Source organism: Cryptomeria japonica, chromosome 11 (assembly GCF_030272615.1).
Source record: "Cryptomeria japonica chromosome 11, Sugi_1.0, whole genome shotgun sequence".
Classification (NCBI taxonomy): domain Eukaryota; kingdom Viridiplantae; phylum Streptophyta; class Pinopsida; order Cupressales; family Cupressaceae; genus Cryptomeria; species Cryptomeria japonica.
Window position 1 is genome coordinate 616,510,075 of NC_081415.1, and position 20,838 is coordinate 616,530,912.

At 37.6% G+C, this 20,838-nt stretch overlaps 1 protein-coding gene across 4 annotated transcripts in view; it reads left to right on the forward strand.

Annotated features, from left to right (window-relative positions):
- Positions 1 to 18,861, forward strand: part of LOC131043479 (uncharacterized) — a 47,301-nt gene extending 28,440 nt beyond the window's left edge. For 3 of the 4 annotated variants that reach the window (XM_057976679.2, XM_057976681.2, XM_057976680.2), the window contains 2 exons: positions 17,934 to 18,163; positions 18,326 to 18,861. In XM_057976679.2, the coding sequence (XP_057832662.1) occupies positions 17,993 to 18,163; positions 18,326 to 18,403 (249 nt within the window). In that variant the 5' untranslated portion in view covers positions 17,934 to 17,992 and the 3' untranslated portion in view covers positions 18,404 to 18,861. Of the gene's footprint in view, positions 1 to 1,289; positions 1,434 to 17,933; positions 18,164 to 18,325 lie in introns of all 4 variants that reach the window. The other variant, XM_057976682.2, reaches the window with a different exon arrangement.
- The last annotated feature ends 1,977 nt before the right edge of the window (positions 18,862 to 20,838 follow it).

The window sequence follows — 20,838 nt, forward strand, 5'->3', positions numbered from 1 at the left end:
ACATTAAATAGATTTACTGTTTGCATCTCAACAAAAGCCTCCTTGGAATAAGGAGACTAAGCAACATGAAATGGAATATACCATTGGAAAAAAAGGAATTTGCTAACGGCATGATTTGCCTCCTCTCTAGCGTTTACATGGAATGGACATGTAATTGGGTTTGAAGCTATTGCTGAACCTGTGACCTTTTTCCTTTTCGATCCAATGTATCCATCTCAACATTAAGAATTGTTGGGAGGTGCAAACATATGTCTACAAGTGTAGATGCCCCAATTGTAAAATCTGGTCACATCTGTCTTCTTTTGTGTGAGCTTATTACAGAGCCCAACCTCATTACTAGATGAATGTCTGAGGTGTGCATTAATTGTCAGAAGGTTGCCATTCATTCAAGGCTCAAACGCTGCATTTCTAATTCCATCTCTTCCCTGTATTACAGGCCTTATATTTGTGCAAGTATTACTAGAAATCGACATTATTTCTTTAGCTTGTTGAATAGCCTTTGGCGATTGGGTCAACCAACATCTTTGAAGGACAATTAAAAAGGCACTTGGAACAGAACTCGATGATTTGGTGGCTTAACTGCATTCACCTCTTTCCCCTTTGGCCCCCTAAGGTTCACTGCTCATTTTGTATTCATCCTCATTGTCACTTAAATAATTCATATTGGCCCTGAAAACAAAAACGACTAAATGGACCAAAGAAAAATAGCAATATGAATTCAAAAACAACAGTCTTTCTATGCTTTTGAACACATTGCAAATGCAAAAAAATAAAGCAATTTTTTGACGCACAAACAAAAAAAGCTATCTACTTTGTAGCCATCGAATTATAAAAGTAAAAGCAGCAAAGTAGTTGCCCATTGTAAATCAAAACAGACAATAGTAATATTCTAAAGCTCATTTGAAGTGAGCTAAATAATTGCCAGTAAGTATTTATAGATCACAAAACAATAAAAAACCTAAAAGAATAATTTAATTTATTTAACACATTTTTATTGAAATAATGATATCACACTTTTAAGGATAAAAAATGTTTTTAACATTTTGTACAATACAAACATTACAGAGTGAAAAGTGGATAGTACGTAGAGAGATGATGGGCTGATCTGCATGTACTCTTTTTTCTTGTCTTCTTTCTTCTTTTCTTCTTGCTCTGTTATTTGTTGCAAAATCAAATGAAATGAGCATAGAGTTTAGGCCATTGTAGGGGTCGCATTAGGTTGAGGGGCTTTTCATATAATATTTTTTTAGTTTTGAGTGTTTTCTTTTTTGCTGTCTTATGTATGACAGTCATGGAGGACTTCCTGATGTCTTGATGTTGCTAAGGGATGCCAAAGATGTTAGGACATCCATGTGATGCTTCTTAAACGAGGCTTCCTTAAATGGTGGGAATGTTCTGAAAATATACCCTTATTTCATGCATTGTTGAAGATGGTATGAGAAATTCTCCCCTATTCCTCAATTATAAACATAGGGGATATATCTCTTAGGTACACTGTTTATTTTGAGGTGAAGGGAACTGAGATAGGGATCTTCACCATTAACTAAGTATGAGCTGCTTTAGCTGGTATAGAAAACTTAAATAAGTTTTGTAACAAATGTCGGTTAGTGTGTTAAGAATATTTATCAATTGGCAAAGTAAAATTTTGAAAGAAAATTGTGAGAAAAATTCCATTTAGTTTTCCTTGGCCTTTTAATTTTTTTGATTCACTTGATTACAAATATTTCTAGGTGATTTTTAGCTATAGAGAGACAATTGTTTGAAAGAACAACATCCATTAAGTTCTTTGAAAGTATTCTTGCACAATGTACAGTTGTGAGAAATCCAAGGATCGTTGTCAAAAGGGTTGTGGTGTAATGGTGAGAAGATGGATTCACTTAGGTTTAATTCCCACATAGGAATAAGGTTTCTATAGGACAAAATACAGACACGTGATTTTGTGAAGTATTGATAGTGGGGTACAATTAAAGGGTCTGACCTAGGCTATGTCACAAGGTTTGACAAGGTTTTGGCTTCAAGTTCAAAATTCAGCAAATTTATAAAAAATGTATGAAATTTGTGCAGGAAATAGGCAAAGGTTTTTTAATTAAAAAATGTGAATAAAGCATTTGCATGTTAGGGTTTTTAGATTTTTGTCATAAAATACACCAAGTCAATCGTAAAACACAACTGCAATAAAATGATGTTGTGGTCAGATTGAGAGGAGTGACGCCTATAAGTTTTGAAGGTAGCCTGATGTGAGGAGTTGTGAGAAGCAATTTAAGGCATTAAAACATCCTAGTTGGTTGGTTGAATGCGACATGAAAGGTGTAAAAACTTCTGGGTTTTAATTTTCAATACATCCAATTTGACCTCTGCAACCTTTGCCTGTGAACCTTCCAACTCAGCTTTATCTCCATCTATGATTTTGCAGTGTGTGCTAGTTGAAGTTCAACCTGTTGTTTTGTTAATTTTTTTTTTTAATTTAGATTTTTATTTTTTATTTTTTATGTTGTAGTAATAAACTTATAATTTATAATTGATTTAAAAAAAAAAACTTCATCTTAAATACTATTTATTTAATATAATATTATTTTATTTATTTTTTACTTTTAACGTTTACTAAATTAAAATTTTAATATTTCAGAATATTGAATAATTTTTAATGTTTGGTAAGTTGTGGACATGGGGTCCACACTCTGTTATTATTGCATCAACCCATAAATAAGGCTGCATTAGTCTTACACATTTCTCTGGGATTTTTCTCTTTCTTCAATGATCTTAACGTCATTTGATGTTTGAGTTTTAAAGTGGGGGGGGACTTCTTCCACTTTACTTCTATCTATTCTTGATCTGTTTTAAGGAAAAAAATCTGGGTCCTGTTTAATTTTTTCTTTTAACTTATCTTCATTATCAACAGTCACAAGAATCATTATTGAGATTGGTGAGACTCCCGAATCTGTAGGCATTGTGCTGGGTATCTTTTAACTTTACCTTTAGAGCTATCTTCCAAGCCACATAGAGGAACAAGCTTCAAAGACATTGAAGAAAGAGGAGAGACCTCTGATTTTTCTGACTTTGTGATTTTTGTTTCATTAAGATTGAAGAGGCATCCGAGATACCGGTAGAGGCCACTTTTAGAAACCCATTAGCTGGGTCTTGCAAATCAAGTGAAGGAGGTGTCTTTGGTTTTGAAGCGTCATCTAGAATAGCTTGAGGAGAAGCTGAATCGCTTAGAACATGTGGTGGAATGACATAGTGGTGGGACTCTACCCCTATCCACTAGGTAGGCCCGTCACTTGGAGCATGAGTTCTCCCCTCAAGTGCTTGCAACTTTTGATATTGAATTGTAGCCTGATCAGTTGAGAAGCATTTTCTACACTTGAAAGTAATTTTTTCATAATCAACAGGTTGTCTCCAACATCTATTGCCCACCTTCAAAGAAACCTCTACGAGAAGTTCTTTGGAAAGATCCATTTTCACACATAAACGTGCAGAGTTAGAACATTCATAATTGATTGTTTCTTTTGAAGTGCAGAAATACTTACCTCGGTTGTTACCAATGGCTCACAAACTTTCCAATTCCCAAAAATTGTAGGGGAAGACGACGTAAATACACCTAGAGATAAGTAGAAGCAAAGGACTCAGTTTGTAGATCAAATGCAGGGAACCAAGGTTTTATGCATAATAATAAAAAAATCCTTGGCATAGGGGTAAATGCAGATTTCTTAATCCATACCTTCTTTCCAATTTTTGTTGATCCAAGAATGGAGGTCACACAACTTATGATCTTGTAGATAAGTCTGTCCATCACAAATAATGCTGTCCATGCGAATCTCTGGAACATGGTTAGGGTGATGGATAGGGATGGGACTATTCAAGAAGCTAGTCACGCCAAGGGGAGAAGAGGCCATGTGAATGCCAGTCGAAATGGATTTGGGCTGCTGTAATAGCAAGCCTTCATCCTTGAGTTTTTGGGCGCCATTGTTTAGCACCTCCCTAAAGCTACACTGGTTGTTCGTCATGCATTGTGAAACCAATCCATTTGAATGCCAAGGGTTTGGGAAGGAAGTGCATTGTGATTTTTTTTCTCTATTCTTATAGATGCACTATTCTCTACTAGTTTTTTTTGATTGTTGAAAAGTTTTTAGCCGGGTCCATATCCAAGTGAGGCTACAAATAGGGAACCTCATCCTTGACATTAACGCAACAACAACCTAGACCCACGAGCATGACAACCCAGCAGTGGCATAGAGCCCGTGAGCGCCCAACAGGGGCACAAGCTCGTGAGCGCCCAACAGGTGCCAAGTGTGCCCGCAAGAACACTAGCCCAACGAGGGTCTGGCACATGCCTTAACACTTGTGAAACAATCGGCATTAATGCTGCAACAATTCACAATTGGCCAAGGGGGGATTTGAACCTTAGTGGCACCATCAACAACGCCACAACTTAACTAACACATTGTGGGATCAACCCCAAATTCTCTACTAGATTTTTATTTATTAATATATAAAAATTTAATAAATTTAAATATAATTAAACAAATATAGTATTACGTATTTTGATAAATTTGTGGATATATTTTTTAAAAAATCAACTTTATGTAAAGTGAATTTAATAACGAGTTTTTTTCAAAATTTTGTTCCTACTAAATTTCATCCAAATTTTATTGTTGCTGAACATGACCTACCTTGTGACACAGGACCTAGGTATACAACCCATAGCTTGGTGGTCCACATGCTCATTCCTACATTGCAATAAGGTGGCCCACTTTTTTAGTGTCAGACCTTTTGTTCTAGAAGCTTTGTTAAAAGCTAAGTTAAAAAAATAGGCTTATAATTAGTACATACTCAATTTATTAACAACTCGCACAAGGTTTACAATTCTTAGGTTGCCCAAAAATAGCGACTGAAGGAAAAAGGTGAAAACATAGACACATAAATCAATTGGATTCATTTTGTATCCTTTAACTTCATTCATTCTTGATATTTTGGTTGTACAATTGAATTCTTTAAATAGCATTAGTAAACTAGTGACCTACGAGGTACAACACAAGCAAGATGAATCCACACACTAAAAATTAGCACATTGCATTATTACAACGCAATGTGATGTATGGAATAAATCTACACAATGTGATTTTAGCATTCCAACATTCCCCCTTAATGTGAAATTGGAGGATTTGCAACACGTTCAATGTACATAGACAGTACATTGACAAGCAAGAGAATGTCATGATGACAATCTCTCCTTCATGGGAAACTCTTTGAGACATAATTGCTGCTGAAAATTGATGAACTTGCTATCCACCAAAGGCTTTATGAAAATATTTGCCTCTTGGCCCTATGTCCCAACATAGCCAATCAAAATCTTTTTAAGCTCCAATGGTTCACAATCCTTATGGTATTTGAGCTCGATTTGCTTAGTCCTCACACAAAAAAAATGGATTACTTGCAATATGAAGGCCACTTTGATAGGCACAATGAATCATTAGCATGTATTTTAGTACATGCAAGTGATCAAGAATCTCACAAAAATATACCGTTTCATTCAATGCTTGAAACATTATTTAGCTTCTTAGCTGACCACGAGATTATTGGATCTTCCAACATGAAGAGATAACAAGTAAACCTCCTGTAATTAGGATATCTTACACAATTTGAATGTGTAGCCATAGAGAATGGATTGATCTCCTCTCCTGAAATCTAAGGCCAAAATATAGGGTTCTCTAAACATATCTCAAGCTATGCCTTGTAGCTTTTATGTGACTACTTTTTGGTTCCTGCATAAATCTGACCACCTATCCAACAACAAAAGAGACATCAGGCTGATTATGGGTAAGATACAACAAATCTCCCACTAGGCTTTGATATTTTGTAGGATCTACCTCTTTTGTCCCTGCATCCTTTGTCAACTTATTAGTAGGATCACAGGGATTTTGGCAACTATCACACCCTCTGATTGGAATCTTGTCAACAATTGTTTGGTATTTTTAGATTAAAAGACAACAAAGTTGTCATACTTTTGCCGAACTTGCAAAGCCAGAAATTAGTGAAGCAACCTCAAATCTGTCATCTCAAACTATGAGGCTAACTGCATGTTTATTTTAGTAATAAAACTTATATTGTCCCTTGTTAGAATAAACTCCACATGGTTAATAGTTCCTGAATAGTTTCTTTAACATCCAACTGATGCTTGAAGGTCTCTTCCTTCAAATTGCCGTGAAGGATCACACTCTATACATCCATTTGATGCACTTGCCACTTATACTTTGCTGCAACTGCAAGAACTTTTCTCACTGTAGTGATCATTACAACTAGTTCAGCTGTCTCATTGTAGTCAATGTCTTACATTTGTGAGTACCTCTTGGCTCCAAGTCAAGCTTTGTGCTTCTCATCTTCCTTTTCAAAGGTGAACTTGGTCCTGTAGATCAACTTGCAACCAATGACCTTACCTTTTGTTAGTTGACACAATTTCCAAGTCTAATTCTTCATGAGACAAACATTATCTTCTTGCATTATTGCTTACTGCTTCCCTGCGTAGATTGGGTTTTGTAGTATACTTATCTTCTAGTCCTCTCTTCCCTTAATTAAATACATCTTTGTGAATGGGTCATCTTTTTAGCATTGGATCTGGGCCCCATAGTCCTTGGGCTTCGGTTTTTTCATAGGAATTGACAAATATGCACTTGTGACTCTTCACGTCAAGTTTCTTCTTGTTCTCATTGAGAATGTGTTCATATGCAACACATCCAAAGACTTTGAAGTGAGACAAGCATGGCTTCCCCTCCATTTATCCTCTAGAGTTAACTCCTCCACAGCCTTTGTTAGCACTTGGTTAATAATATAACAAGCACAGTTCACAACTTCTGCCAAATAAAATTAAGACGTTTTTTGAGCTTCCAGCATGCTCTTGGCTGCCTTCATGAGCATACAATTCTTTCTCTCAACTAATTTATTCTGTTGTGGAGCATGAGGCACCATTAATTCCCTCACAATACCATGTTGCTCAAGGAAATCTGTGGGTGCCTTGACATGCTATTATTTGTCTGCAACTTGATGATCTTCTTATCAGATTGGTTCTTCGCTTCCACCTTGAAGCTTTAAAGGTAGAAGCCATCCATTATCTTCAAAAAATAAACCCATTTTTCTAGTAGAGTCATCAACCAAGACTAAAACATACTTCACAGTACCATGGAAATTATTGGTTGTGGACCCATCAAATCACTACCCACCAGTTCAAGTTTCTATACTGCTCTCCATTTAGTGTTCTTATCAATAAGTTCCCAATGATGCTTCCCACACAATCACCCTTCACAAACAACCTTGGATGTAGTGACATGTGAAATACTTTGCACCATATCATACCTCTTCAAGGAAGCAATACTCTAGCAGTTGAGGTTTACCAACCTTTCATGCCACAAATAGCTTGCATTATCCACTGAGGCAATTAGTGTTTAATTTTCAGTAGCCACAAAATCTATCAACGATACAATTGCTATCTTTCAAAATACTAGCTACAATAACAAATGATTTTTTCTTTGGATATTGAATCCAATACATGTTTCGCAGAAACTCTGTTTAATACCCTTTAAGCTATTAGATTGACAAAAGCTATTTTGCTGTTCTAGAAGCATACAAAACATTTTCTTGAAGCTATTTTTGAACCTCACTAGCCACACGCTAAGCGTTGGTATTGAGTGAACATCATCAACAACAACATTCTGACTGTTACTTTTTTCCAGGAAATAAAGGTACCCCCATCATGGCCAATTTTCTTATGGGCACTTCTATCAAGAACTCAATATGATGCCTTATTAGTAGCAGTAACACCGTTGTCATGCCAGTAGCATCACCATCATCAACAACAACATTCTGACTATTGCTTCCTTGTTTCTAGGAAATAAAAGTAATCTCATCATGGCCAATTTGCTTATGGGCACTTCTATCAAGAACCCAATATGATGCCCTATTAGTAGCAGTAACACTGTTGTCATTCTAGTAGCATGCACCATCACTAGAAGTAGATTCTGCACATACCACAAGAAATCCATCCACTCATTTACCAACTTTCATCTATTTTGTGAGACAAACTTGACTTGATTTTCAATGACTTGCGTACTTACAATCAAAACAAATGCCCTTAAACTGTGACTTCTCATGCTTATCAACTTTCTTAGAAGATTGACAACAGTTCTCCACTTTGCCTCATCCTTTCTTTTGCTTCTTGTTCTTCTCATTCTTCTTTATAAAAGGTTTTCTTGTTATGATAAGCTAGGCCCTCTAATGCAGATATAAGGGCTTGTGGAGATGATGAATCAAGTAGATTCAACTGTTTCAAAATGTGTTCTTCCACCAGTACCTGTCTTAAGTGCCTCCCATGATCTATTCTATAGTCTGGTTATTCGTCATGAGAGTTAAGAAAATACTGTGTTGTGCCAATAGATTCTCTAAAACCAAGGTGTACATCTGCTTATCATCCTTCTAATAGTCTTCACCCAGAGCCACAAGCTTGGCTCTATACTCATTCACCTTGCTCAGATAGACAAATACCAAATCTTTTGATATACTTGACAATATGTGGAAGAGTGTGGTGTGAGAGAGTTGAGTGATGGAGAGAATATAATAGGATCAAAAGAGATGGTATAGAGAGGCCTCGTAATTGGGGTAGCAGTGTTCCTCACTTTACTTCTAATCTAAATAAACAATTGATCAACAAATGAAGAAAGAAAAAGAGGGGAGAGATAAGAATGCGTTTTTGAGTTTAGCTTTCTAGAACTGAGTAAGAATGACGTGTGTTAACAAAGCAAAACAAAATACATCAACTAAGTGAAAAGAATCCACAAAATAACACCTCAAAAGCAAGAAAGGTAATATTGAGCAGGCAACAAATAAAACAAAACCAGGCAATAATTGATTATTAGGAAGGGCAGCAAATATATACAAATAGATGATTTTGCTTTAAACAACCGATCAACTACAATAGGAATTGAACAACTAATCAAAAATCATACTGATGTAATTATAATACTAACAATAATCCCCCCCTTATTACGTCATATGCCCAAGAGAACAGAGCAAGAAAGTTTGAAAAGCTTCGAACTTCATAGCTGCAAGAGATTTGGTGAATATGTCAGCACACTGCTCTTGAGTTGAACAAAATTGGAGCTGGATATTCTGTTGCTGAATATGCTCATGAATAAAGTGACATTGTATGTCAATATGCTTGTTATGCTCATGAAAAACAGGAATGTGGATAAGCTTCAGTACACTCTAATTGTCGCAAAACAAAGTGGTAGGATCCGTCTCAAGAACACTCATGCCTGTCAAAATATGACATGTGATATTTTGTCTATGGAAGAGCGAGCAACAATGATCTACTTTTTGCTCGCCCAAGATATCGGACCAGATCCCAAAAAGAAAATGAAGCCTGAATAAGACTTTCTGTCATCCACTGAACCTGCATAGATTGCATTTGTGTATCCACACAGAAAAATCTGCATTTTGCTTGTATTTGAGATCATATGCTTTGCTTGTATCATCTCGAATGTATCTCAAAACACGCTTTGCTTCTTTCTGATGAACAACCTTAGGTTCCTGCATAAACCTAGAAAGATAGCTGACAACATAGCTGATATCTGGCCTGGTATAAGCTAGGTAAATAAGACTCCCAACTAACTGACGATAAAGGGCAGCATTCATGTGAGCTGATGGATCATGGCGGGAAAGTTGCAAATTTGTCTCCATGGGTGTTGACATAGGTTTGCAATCTTCCATTCTGACTTTCTCAAGCAATGTTTTGGCATATTTCATCCGAGATACATAAATATGATTCTTTTGGTGCCACACTTTAAGTCCAAGACAATAATGCAGAAGCGCGTGATGTCATGTCGGATGATCGTTTGAGACCATTCTTTGTAGCATCAATCATCTGTGTTGAACTCCCTGTGATGACTAGATTGTCAACATATACAATCACAACAACTACAAGCTCCGTCCCCCTTGCTCTTTGAGGTAGAGATTGGGATCATAAGGATTCCTGATGAATACATTATTAAGCAGATGCTCGTCAATCTCGTTATACCAGGCTTGGTGGAGCCTGCTTAAGACCGTGGAGGGATTTGATAAGTCTGTATACTTTGTGCTGCTAGCAGGTGCAACATATCCCTTTGGTTGAGTCGTAGACTTCTTCTTGTAGATCTCCATTAAGAAAGGCTCTCTTGGCATCTATATGATGAATTTTCCAACCAAATTGAGCTGCTATCACTAAGACCATACGGATAGTCTTGATTTGATTTGGGGGCGAGAGTTTCATCATGGTCAATGCCTTCTTTCTGAGGATAGCCATCAGCCACAGGTCGGGCCTTGTACTTATCAATGTTACTGTTTGCCTTATACTTGATCTTGAAGACCCATTCACATCCAATAGCTTGATGGCTGCAAATAAATTAAATAAAAATTCTTTTGCTTGTGGCCAAGCCCCCTGCACCCACTTTGGGTATGCAAATAAAAATAAAATGAAATATTTAAATCTGATCTTTGTCTGACCAGTATGAAGAGAGGTAACCATTGGTGAAGAGGTTTATTAAAGGAAGATCTTTTGGGGTTCTGTTGGTGTCTGTTTTATCATCTACCAAACATTAGGATAGGATACCCGAAGGCATTCTATCCTCTCCTGAAAAATCACTATTGATTCCAAGGTCTATATGTGTGAACAAGCGACTTTAGTGGAATAGCTTCTTGGGTAGTGTATGCTGAAATTTCAAGGGGGACTTACGTTTGACAAGTATCCTGAACTGCTGAACTTAGATGGATTTGACAATTTTAGGCTCTTCTTTTTTTTGGGAATTTTCTGGGATTTAGACTTTCAAAAGAAAGGGAAAAAGAGATTGGGTTCGGAGAGGCTAATCTAATCCTCTGAATTCTGGAGACGGTATCAACTGGGTGCTCTCGAGAAACCAAACCTTGCTTCACCACACTAGGGACAACTACTCAAGGCCTGTGCAATCTTCAATGGGTTGTGCTTATGATCGAGATGTTGGGATGCACAGGGGATGGGCTCAGACTAACTTTGCACGGTAGAATGGAAATCATCCATTTACCAAAAGTATGAGCAGAGATACACCATCAATCGATACTCATCAAATCCTTCATTCAAATTAACAACAATGAAAGCAAATCTAGATTAATTTTAACTAAGTGTTGAGGCAATTGAAACCATGCAAATCATTCAAATAATAGAGATTACAAAGCAGCGCACATGCAATATATTATCTGGAAATGACCTTAAGCAACAATACATCAAAAACCTCACACTCTCCAAATGAGAGGAGGTAGGCTTATATAGTTTTCAAGAATAAATGAACGGCCGAGATCAAACAGTGATCAAGGGCCCAGATTAGCCAATTACATTTGGGACACTTGTCCTTCTTGCTAAATATGAACCATCAATGAAAATAGAAGGTTGTTGCATTGTGAAGTGTGCCCTTCTAGAAGCTTTTGGATAAGTCAGGTTCATTGAACCTGGACATGCTGACTTGGAGCGATCTGATTGGTTGGAAAATGACGAGGCGCCACCTCAACGTGTTGGATGTCTTTCTTGAATTCTCCAATTTGTGTCAAGAAATCGTCTAAGTATGGAAATTTGATTCCTTCTTGTCGCCATTTGATTCTGCTTGGGAGCTTGTCTTTTTTTAATTCCTTCAGGAGATGAAATTCTTCAAGAAGTTGGAAGTTTATCTAACTTTTCCATATTTTCACCAAGTCTGAGAACTTTTCTTTCTTGATGCCTTGAGATTCTTTCAAGTGCCTCAAATTTGGAGGAGAAATCCCCTCGTGAAGTTTTTTCTCATATTTAGCCAAATTTTGGCCTTCTCTATATACTCGGACGAACCTTGCTCGTGGTCCCGTCTTCAATTTTGAATTTGGCTCGAAACTCCATTTGTGTTTTCTGTGATGATCCTGCCTTCAGTTGCCAATTTATGTTGCGTGGGAGGAGGGTAAAAGCTCTAGATAACCCCTTGCAAATATGAAATGATGGGATCAAGTTGTTCAGGCATTCGCTGTGATCATGTCCTTCTTCTCGATACCCTGACATGCCTTCATCATAATTGAGGAAATTGGAATTTTCTTTGTGAAACATTTCCCATACTTAGCCAAATTTTGGCTATCTTCACGCCCGGATGAACCTTGCTTGTGAACTTGTCCTCAATCTTTCATTTGGCTTGAAACTCCAACTGCGATCTCTATGATGATCCTGCTTCTATTTCCTCCTGCGACCTGTAAAACCAAAGGAAAATAAGTTAGAAATCTATCTTGGATTAAAGAAAATCGAGGCTGCGAACGGCTAAGTGTTTGGAAAATTTCACTTCATTTTCATACTTAGCCATGAGAATGGGATTTTCACATGTAAATTCTCCAACCGTCAAGATAACTGTGATCACAATCCAACACCAAGTGTTATAACTCCGAAAATTTCTTATACTTAGCCAAAAAAATGATTTTCCTCCCTTAGAAATTTGAACGAATTCACTAAAAATCATTTCTCAAACTCCGGAAAAACTCAGAAAATACATAAATCTGCATCATGAATTTAATTTCACCTTCAAAAATACTCAAAAATTCAGGAGAGATTCAATAATTCATCCTTATATTGGTTGTCTTTCTCCAAAAATCTGTGAAACTTTTGTCAAAAAAGTTTATCCAACTTCCAGCAATATCCAAAACTTTCTCCAGATGAACTCCAAACTGAAAGTATTTTACTATGCTCTCCTTAATATTTTCGAACGTGGTGTAAAAATGAAGTTTACAATGAAGTATTTGTAAATAAAGTTAAATCCTCAATCAGAAACCCTTAAAATCTTCCAAATCATGTTTCCAATTTTAACTTTATTCTTTTGGAAAGTGTTGTCATGTTTCCAAACTCGAAGAAAATATCTTCCAAAACTTTCCAATTTGGCTATAAGTTCGAAATATTTATTAATCTTCCAATATTCTCTTTAAAAAAACTTTCCATTTTGGATTTAAGTTCGAAATCTTGAAGGATTTTCATGACATCACTTTGTATTTTCGTTGATTCTATTTGACTTTTATGTGTAGGCGAACTTTTGGAGGCTTACCTTCATCTTCCTCAAACTTGGGCAGACTTTCCTTACCTCTCCAAGGCATGGCGGAGTTTGAGAAGGCTCTTCAACATCATACTTAGCATCTACTTCCTTGGGCGGAGTTTTGAAGGGTCCCTTCAACATGGAGGGCGGACTTTGAGCAAAGCTCAATCAAGGCGAATTTTTGGCTAAGGCATAGGGTGGACTTTGGACTTCACCCCTTGGGCACCCCACACACATGGCGGACTTTAGAGTGTTGGCCATCATGGCCTCTTCCAAAACATGGCGGACTTTGAAGGGTTGGCCACCAACATGGCAGGATAGGGCGGAGTTTCAAGACCATTCACTCAGCAGCACCTTGGGCGGAGTTTTGGATGACCAGCACCATGGGCAGAGTTTTGGTGAGTCTCCTTACCTTGGGCGGACTTTGGACTTGGTTCCCACATGGCGGAGTTTAGAGAGTCCTAAGACATGGCGGACTTTGGAGGCCTCTCCTCATGGCTCTCCCTAACATGTGTGGCGGACTTTAGGCTAGGCTCCCACCACTTTGAAGACCTTGGGTGGACTCTGGAGGTTGCTCTTCAAAAATCTTCCCAACCTATAGCAGACTTTGGAGGTTGCTCCTCATAGGCGGACTTCTAGACCTCTCCATCATGTTGCTAGGGTAGGGCGGACTTCTAAGGACTCTCAATGCTTGGAGGGCGGAATTTGGACAAAGCTCCCACATCTTCTTTTCTCACTCCACAAGGCATAGGGCGGAGTTTAAGAGGCATGACCACCAATTGACATGCTTGGGCGGAGTTTTGATGTCCTTACCATCCTCACCAAGTTTGGGCAGACTTTGGAGAGTCCACAAGACATGGCGGAGTTTTGAAGCCTCTCAAGGCGGACTTTAGGAAGGTCTCCTTGAGGGCGGAGTTCTATGCTCCCTCTTCATAGCCTCTCCAACAAGTTTGGGCGGACTTTGGAGAGTCCACAAGACATGGCGGAGTTTTGAAGCTTCTCAAGGCGGACTTTAGGAAGGTCTCCTTGAGGGCGGAGTTCTATACTCCCTCTTCATAGCCTCTCCAACATGCATGGTGGACTTTAGACACCTCTCAACATGGTGGACTTTTGGTCTACCTCCCAACATGGCGGACTTTTAGACATCTCCAACATGGTCGGACTTTTGGAGGCTCTCAAGAGGGCGGACTATATATGAAATATAACATTTAAGTATAAGAAAAAGTTATATTTCATATATATTGTCAGGATGTTTGAGAGTGGTTTCAGGTCTCTAGGACTTATAATGCAAAATCTAGTTTTTGGAGGATTCTCCAATTTTCCAGACTTAGTCAAATTTCAGGATCAGGATGACATTCTAGACTTAGCCAAATTTCTTAAAAAAAATTCAAAATTTCACAGCGTAATCAAATTTAACCTGATTAACTTGAAATTTGAAATCCATGCTTAGGTGGATCATCTAAGGCATCACGCCCCCTAAAATCTAGGGATTTGGCTTTTTAGGTCAAAACATGGAATTTTTGAGTTCCGATCGAAGCTGGTCAATGGTATCAGTGCAAACCCTAGGTTCCCATTCAGAAAAAGCAAAAAAAAAGCCTAAAATCTAGGGATTTAGCTTTTTAGGTCAAAACTTGGAATTTTTGAGTCCCGGTCGAAGCTGGTCAGTGGTGCAAGTGTAAACCCTAGGTTCGCATCCCAAAAAAGCAAAAAGCCTAAAATCTAGGGATTTAGCTTTTTTAGGTCAAAACTTGGAATTTTCGAGTTCCGGTCAAAGCTGGTCAGTGGTGTAAGTGTAAACCCTAGGTTTGCATCCTGAAAAGCATAAAAGCAGACATCCCAAAAAAATAGGGAAAATTTTCAAAAAATAGCCATACCGGGGATCGGGCTAAAAATGCCAAAAACGAAACTTCCTCAAAAATAGGAAAAAGCAAAAAAACAAACTTTCTAAAAATAAAAAGTTGTCCAAATTCGTCCAAATCAATTGCGATCTTCGTCCTTTGGCCTTTCTAAGCACTCTGGTGGCATTCGCACTTTGGAATCACATAATTTTCAAAGGCTAACTTTCAATCGTCAGGGCCTCAAATACTCTAAACTGGACAAGGCTTGGTGAAACTGCAGCAAAAGGTCACAGGGCACTAACAAAACCCTAGAAAGCAGGAAAAGAGAGGGTCCCCATCTGCTATGGGGCGATGTGTGAAAAAGGTCACAACAGGTTCATTTAATAAAAAAATTCATTGAAGATCATTCTTATTTTCAGAGCAGATCTAAAGAAGAAAAGTGCAGATTTAATTCAGATTTGTGAGCAGATCTTAAGGAGAGTTATTGCAAGATCTCGAGTAGAAATATTGCAGAATTTTTGATATATTATAAGCAGACCTTTGAGAGAGTTTTAAGGCAGATCTTGAAGATATTTGGAGCAGCCATTTAAAGCAGATTTAAGGCAGTTTTTGAAGGAGTTATATTTTTAAGAAACCTAATTTTTGTTATTAGAGGTTGGTGCCTCTCATTAAAAGAGATTGGTGTCTCTTGCTGGGTTGGTGCTCAGTTGTGGGGTTTTGGTGTCTTCAGTGGGTTGGTGGCTATGAATCATCTAAAGGGGATTGGTGCCTATGAACATTGTAAGGGGTTTCTAATACAAAAGCACTATTTTGCTGTTGTTTTCTACTGCAAGGGTTTCCACATAAATCGTGTGTTCTTAATTGCTTGATCTTGCATTTATGTTATTGCTGTGGATGTTTAAGCTTTGATGTATTGCAATTGTGATTCATTAAGTTTTGAAAAGTAAAAGGTGGTTGTTATATTGATTCATCCCCCTCTCAATATAACTGAGTGCTCTTCATATATATATATATATATGAAGAATGTTATATATATATTTGTATGGACATATACCCAGCCCAATTTTGAATGGATATACCAAACCCAATTAAGCATACTGGCATATGGTACCCACGTAGGGTAACTTAGATCACAAGAGGGATTATGCAAGCTGACCTTTAGAGCGAACTTGACGCAAATGAGTTGTTTAAAGAAAGGCATCCATCTCATTTTGAACTCATGTTCAGATCATAGTAGGAAAACTCAGGTTCAACTGCCCAATATTTTTTGGACGTGGGACTTGCAATAAACTTCACAAACTCGGCCAAAAAAAAACATAATCACCCAAAAAACAGAAATTAATGCATGAGAAGCATACAGAATGTATTTAGAGAACATGAGTGCTAAGTGTTGACTTGGTGGTCAGCACCTCCTTCGGGGTTTGCGGCATGGCTTAACTGCTTCCCGTGGATCTGGGTAAGTCTGGCGTTTGTAGTGGGCGTTGATAGCTCGAGCTTTTGGCGCAACGGCAAACATACCTACAATTGGTATCAGAGCCTTGGGTCACGGGTTCGAATCCCGGGAGGTCTCCTTCATTCCGTCGGTGCGGAACCCTCAATCGGTGCTGAGGGGGAGATTGTTGACTTGGTGGTCAGCACCTCCTTCGGGGTTCACGACATGGCTTAACCGCCTCTTGTGGATCTGGGTAAGTCTAGTGTTTGTAGTGGGCGTTGATAGCTTGAGCTTTTGGTGCAACGGCAAACATACCTACTCACATCTGCTGAAGATGAGAATGAAGGAAAAAGGATTTTGAAACCCCTTCCATGTTTTCCTTCTGCAACAGAGTCTGAGTCTGAAACTTGGAGTCTGAGATTGAAACTCCCCAAGTCTTGCTGAGAAACTGGCAAGTTATCTGACAGGAATCAGTTTGCAAATAGTCCGCTGGCCATATATAAACTCACTAGTATTTGCAAGTCGGGGGAACTTGCAGAGTTTTCCAACTTTGGTTTGGAGTATTCCTAAATCACCAAGACAACCACAGCATTGGTGTACATTTACCAATCCTGTGCGACAATAAGTTTGGTTGCGGTTGGAATTTGGCATCTGTCTATTCCCTTGGTCACCAATTTGCAAACTCGTAGGCCATGCAGTGGATATACATTTTTGTCATCAAATTCAGGAGTGCGTTGTAGATTTTTATCCCTTGTGAAAACAGGGGAAGTGAGTAGACATTTATTCTACAAATGACATCAGCTAACAAGTGGCATGCAGGCATCTTTTTGTGTAAATTACAATTACCTTTTTCCTTATTTGTTGGCTTTAGGTCAGATTTATTATAAATTCACAGTCCTATTGTTGTTGTATGATCAATTAAATCTGGCAGGAATAATATCCTCTATAGAGTTTTGTTTTATGATGATTTTAATTTTATCCCAATCTTGTTTTTAAGCATTAATGAGTTACTTTCTTTGTGAAATCTAAGCGATATGGATTAATTATTTGGAAAGACCAGTGTTTCTCAAAATTTTGGAGATGGGGGTTTGGGTTTTGGGGACTGCAAATTTTATTGGGATTCTTCGGATGAGTGGAATGGTGATTAAATAATAGATAAAATTAATATTTGAATTTAAAAAACACAAATAAATCAAAAATACCAAAATATAACATAAACAAACTAGAAGAAACTGAAATTCTAAAAAGTAGAATAACAATTTATTGATTCCATAGACCATTTGATAGGATGATAATCATAGACACAATATGAAACACGATTTATATTGAGAGATACCCAAAAAAGAAATGTTACGTTATGCATACTACAGGGGTATATTGAGCAACATGCTTAGAAGTTGAAAATATCATACGATTGATATCTCACAAACTGCTCCTCGTCCTCTTATTCTCTTTGTCCCCTCTTTTGGTGGATGGAAATCAGCAATGGGCACGGGTATTAATTTTGTTTTTTTGGGTTGAGGGGGCTTTGTGCATGGATCGCTTTTTTGACATAATAACACATGTACTTTATTGCAGGAAACATTAGTCACACAAGAAGCATTATTTATCACCTGTGCATACCATATTTACAGTATATGGGTCGAAAAGCAAAAAGTTTGTTCATAAATGCAAAAAAATTTGGCCAAAACCGACCCCCTTGTACAGTAGAAATGGTATCATTTCTGTCATGCATAGCATCAAATTCAAATGATGATGATAAATGCGTGAAGGAAAAGAACCTTTTGATGGCATGTGTGGATGCACAGGTACTAGTTTTTATATTCTATTCATAAAGCCATTATGTCTTGACTGATTATGTATTGATGATATGGGCTTCATTCAGAGTTTATATGAAAGGATATCTTCGTTGCTGGAAGCGTCGGATATTTTTCATTGTTGTCTTACTTAAGCTCTTCCATGTGGAACAGTGTGGGAAGAAAAAGAAGCCCTGGGGTACTGTTAACTACCATCTACAGAGACTAAGCAAAGGAAGACGATTTGACTAATGCTAGTTGTGGACCAGTTTTAGCAACTTGTCTATCTTGCTAGGCCTTAATGATGGCATTTTTTGGCTAACATTACAAGGTGATATATGGATGGAGGGCAATTTTTTCTATGATGAGATTTTGAACCTAGTTCGGATTTAAATGGTTTGGACTTTGAAGGTGGTTGACATACATTTCAAGAAATCAATTTAACTTTCTGGTATGCAAAAGTTGCCAAAGAATGCCTGAAATCTGAGATTCTAATTGTGTTGTTAAATGGTTATATGGTTATACCTCAACTAGTCACAGTTACATGATTTTTTAGGGTTTCTATTGCAGTTTGCTGAAGCTGCATGCAGTCTTTTTTTAGTATTGAATTTTGAACTTATGCCCTGCCCGGATCATGCTAGATGAGCCTCGTTGATGGATAACATTGTACCTTTTTTTGCCTGTTAATCATTTGATATTATTAATGCTCCCGCTCTTGTATTCAATAAGTAATTTCAGTTTCTATGTATAATCATTATTTACTGATGTTTTGGCAGTTAGTAATTTGCTTTGAAAGAAGTATATGAATGAGAGCACAAGCGAAATGATATAAATTCAATAATGCACTTATTTTATTCTACCTATACATGGAAGATGCCCCCAATATGATAATTTTCCCGATTGCAGTTATGGTAATGCAAGCCTTCATTTTGCATGTCATTCAAGACTACAAAGCATTAATAATTAGTAGGTTCGTAAGCAAAGGAGGATGATTTGACTAGTGCTAATTGTGGACCAGTTTAAGTAACTTGTCTATCTTGATAGGTCTTAATGATGGCACTTTTTGCTAACATTACAGGGCAAGACATGGATGGAGAGCATTTTTTCTATGTTATGAATTTAGACTTAGTTTGGATTGAAGTGGTTTGGACTTTGAAGGTGGTTGACATGCCTTACAAGAAATTAATTTAACTTTCTGGAATTCAGAAGTTGCCAAAGAACGCCCAAATTCTGAGATTTTAATTTGTTGTTACATGGTTATACCTCAACTAATTACAGTTAAATGCTTCTTTTTTGAGGTTTTCTTTTTCTGCCTGTTAATCATTTAATATTATTAGTGCTGCCACTTCTGTATTCAAGAAAAAATTTCAATTTCTATATAAAATCATTATTTACTGCTGTTTTGGCAGTTAGTAATTTGCTTTGAAAGAGGTTTATTTAGGAGAGCACAAGCACAATGGTTTAATTTCAATAATGCACTTATTTTATTCTATCTATACATGGGAGATGACCCTGAGATGAAAAGTTTGCCGACTGTAGATATAGAAGGGGTATGCAAGCCCCCATTTTTGCAGGTTATTCAAGACTACAGAGGCACTAGTAACTAGTAGGTTTGTGGATCGTTATTACATATAACGATCTGTATGCCGTTCTGGAGGCAGAGATGCTTCTGAAGTTTCAGCAAGGGTGGTGATCTTCTCCACTTGAACCTGCACACATAAGACCAAAGCAAAAAGGTTGGGTGACCGTGTAAAGAGGTTTGCCTTGGTTAAACCCTCGTTTTGGTGTTCCCACCTCCACAGATAGCCTTATACAACACCATAGAAAATGGCATAAATCATAGATGAACAATAATATGCTGATAATAAGACAGTAAATGAAATGAAAAACCCAAGGAGTTACCACCCTCAAAAACCAGAAGCAATGGAGCCTGCTAGTGACGAAGAACAACAATAGTCCTTAAGATGATGAAGCTTTATTGGATATCAAGACAATGGCAGAATAACAAGATGATAGAAGCTGCTGAGTGGAAGGATGCAAAAATGGAGTGCTAGTGTGTAGAAGGTGTTCAGGAAAACAAAGAATAGCAAGAATGAAGTTCGATATTGTTCAAAAGATCCTAGAGAGAGAAAAGGAGGAAAAATGAACAAGCTTATTGACAGGCAGTGACCCCCAAAGTCGATGCAGGCTTATATAGACGTTACACTGCCGAATTCAGCAAGTGTAACATCCCAATGACTAACTTAGTTGCAGATATTTGCGGGACACTAGCGCAGCGCTCAGGCATCTTGGCGACACATTCGTCCAAGCACTGTTCAGACCTAACGGTCAAGGAATCATGCATGTTAGGTGGTGATGTGTATAAAAGGTTTAGGATGCATTACTGTCTTAATTGCAACTAAAGGGAAAACTGATGTAATGTGAAATTGCATGGGATGCAATTTACAACATTACATTAACATCAATCAAATTTGTTAGTGGTACAATAACAATATAAATAATTGTCAATTGTCACAATTGTAGAAAAATAGTTACTAGTCATAATAATAAAAACAAAAACAAGACTGCAAATATTCTCTGAGAGCTCAACTATTGATAACCCGGTGGGATCCTCACTTCTTGATGTTGGTTCCAATGACAATACCGCCTGGACTATTGTTTGTCTTAGGCAGAAGGGGAAGTCCATG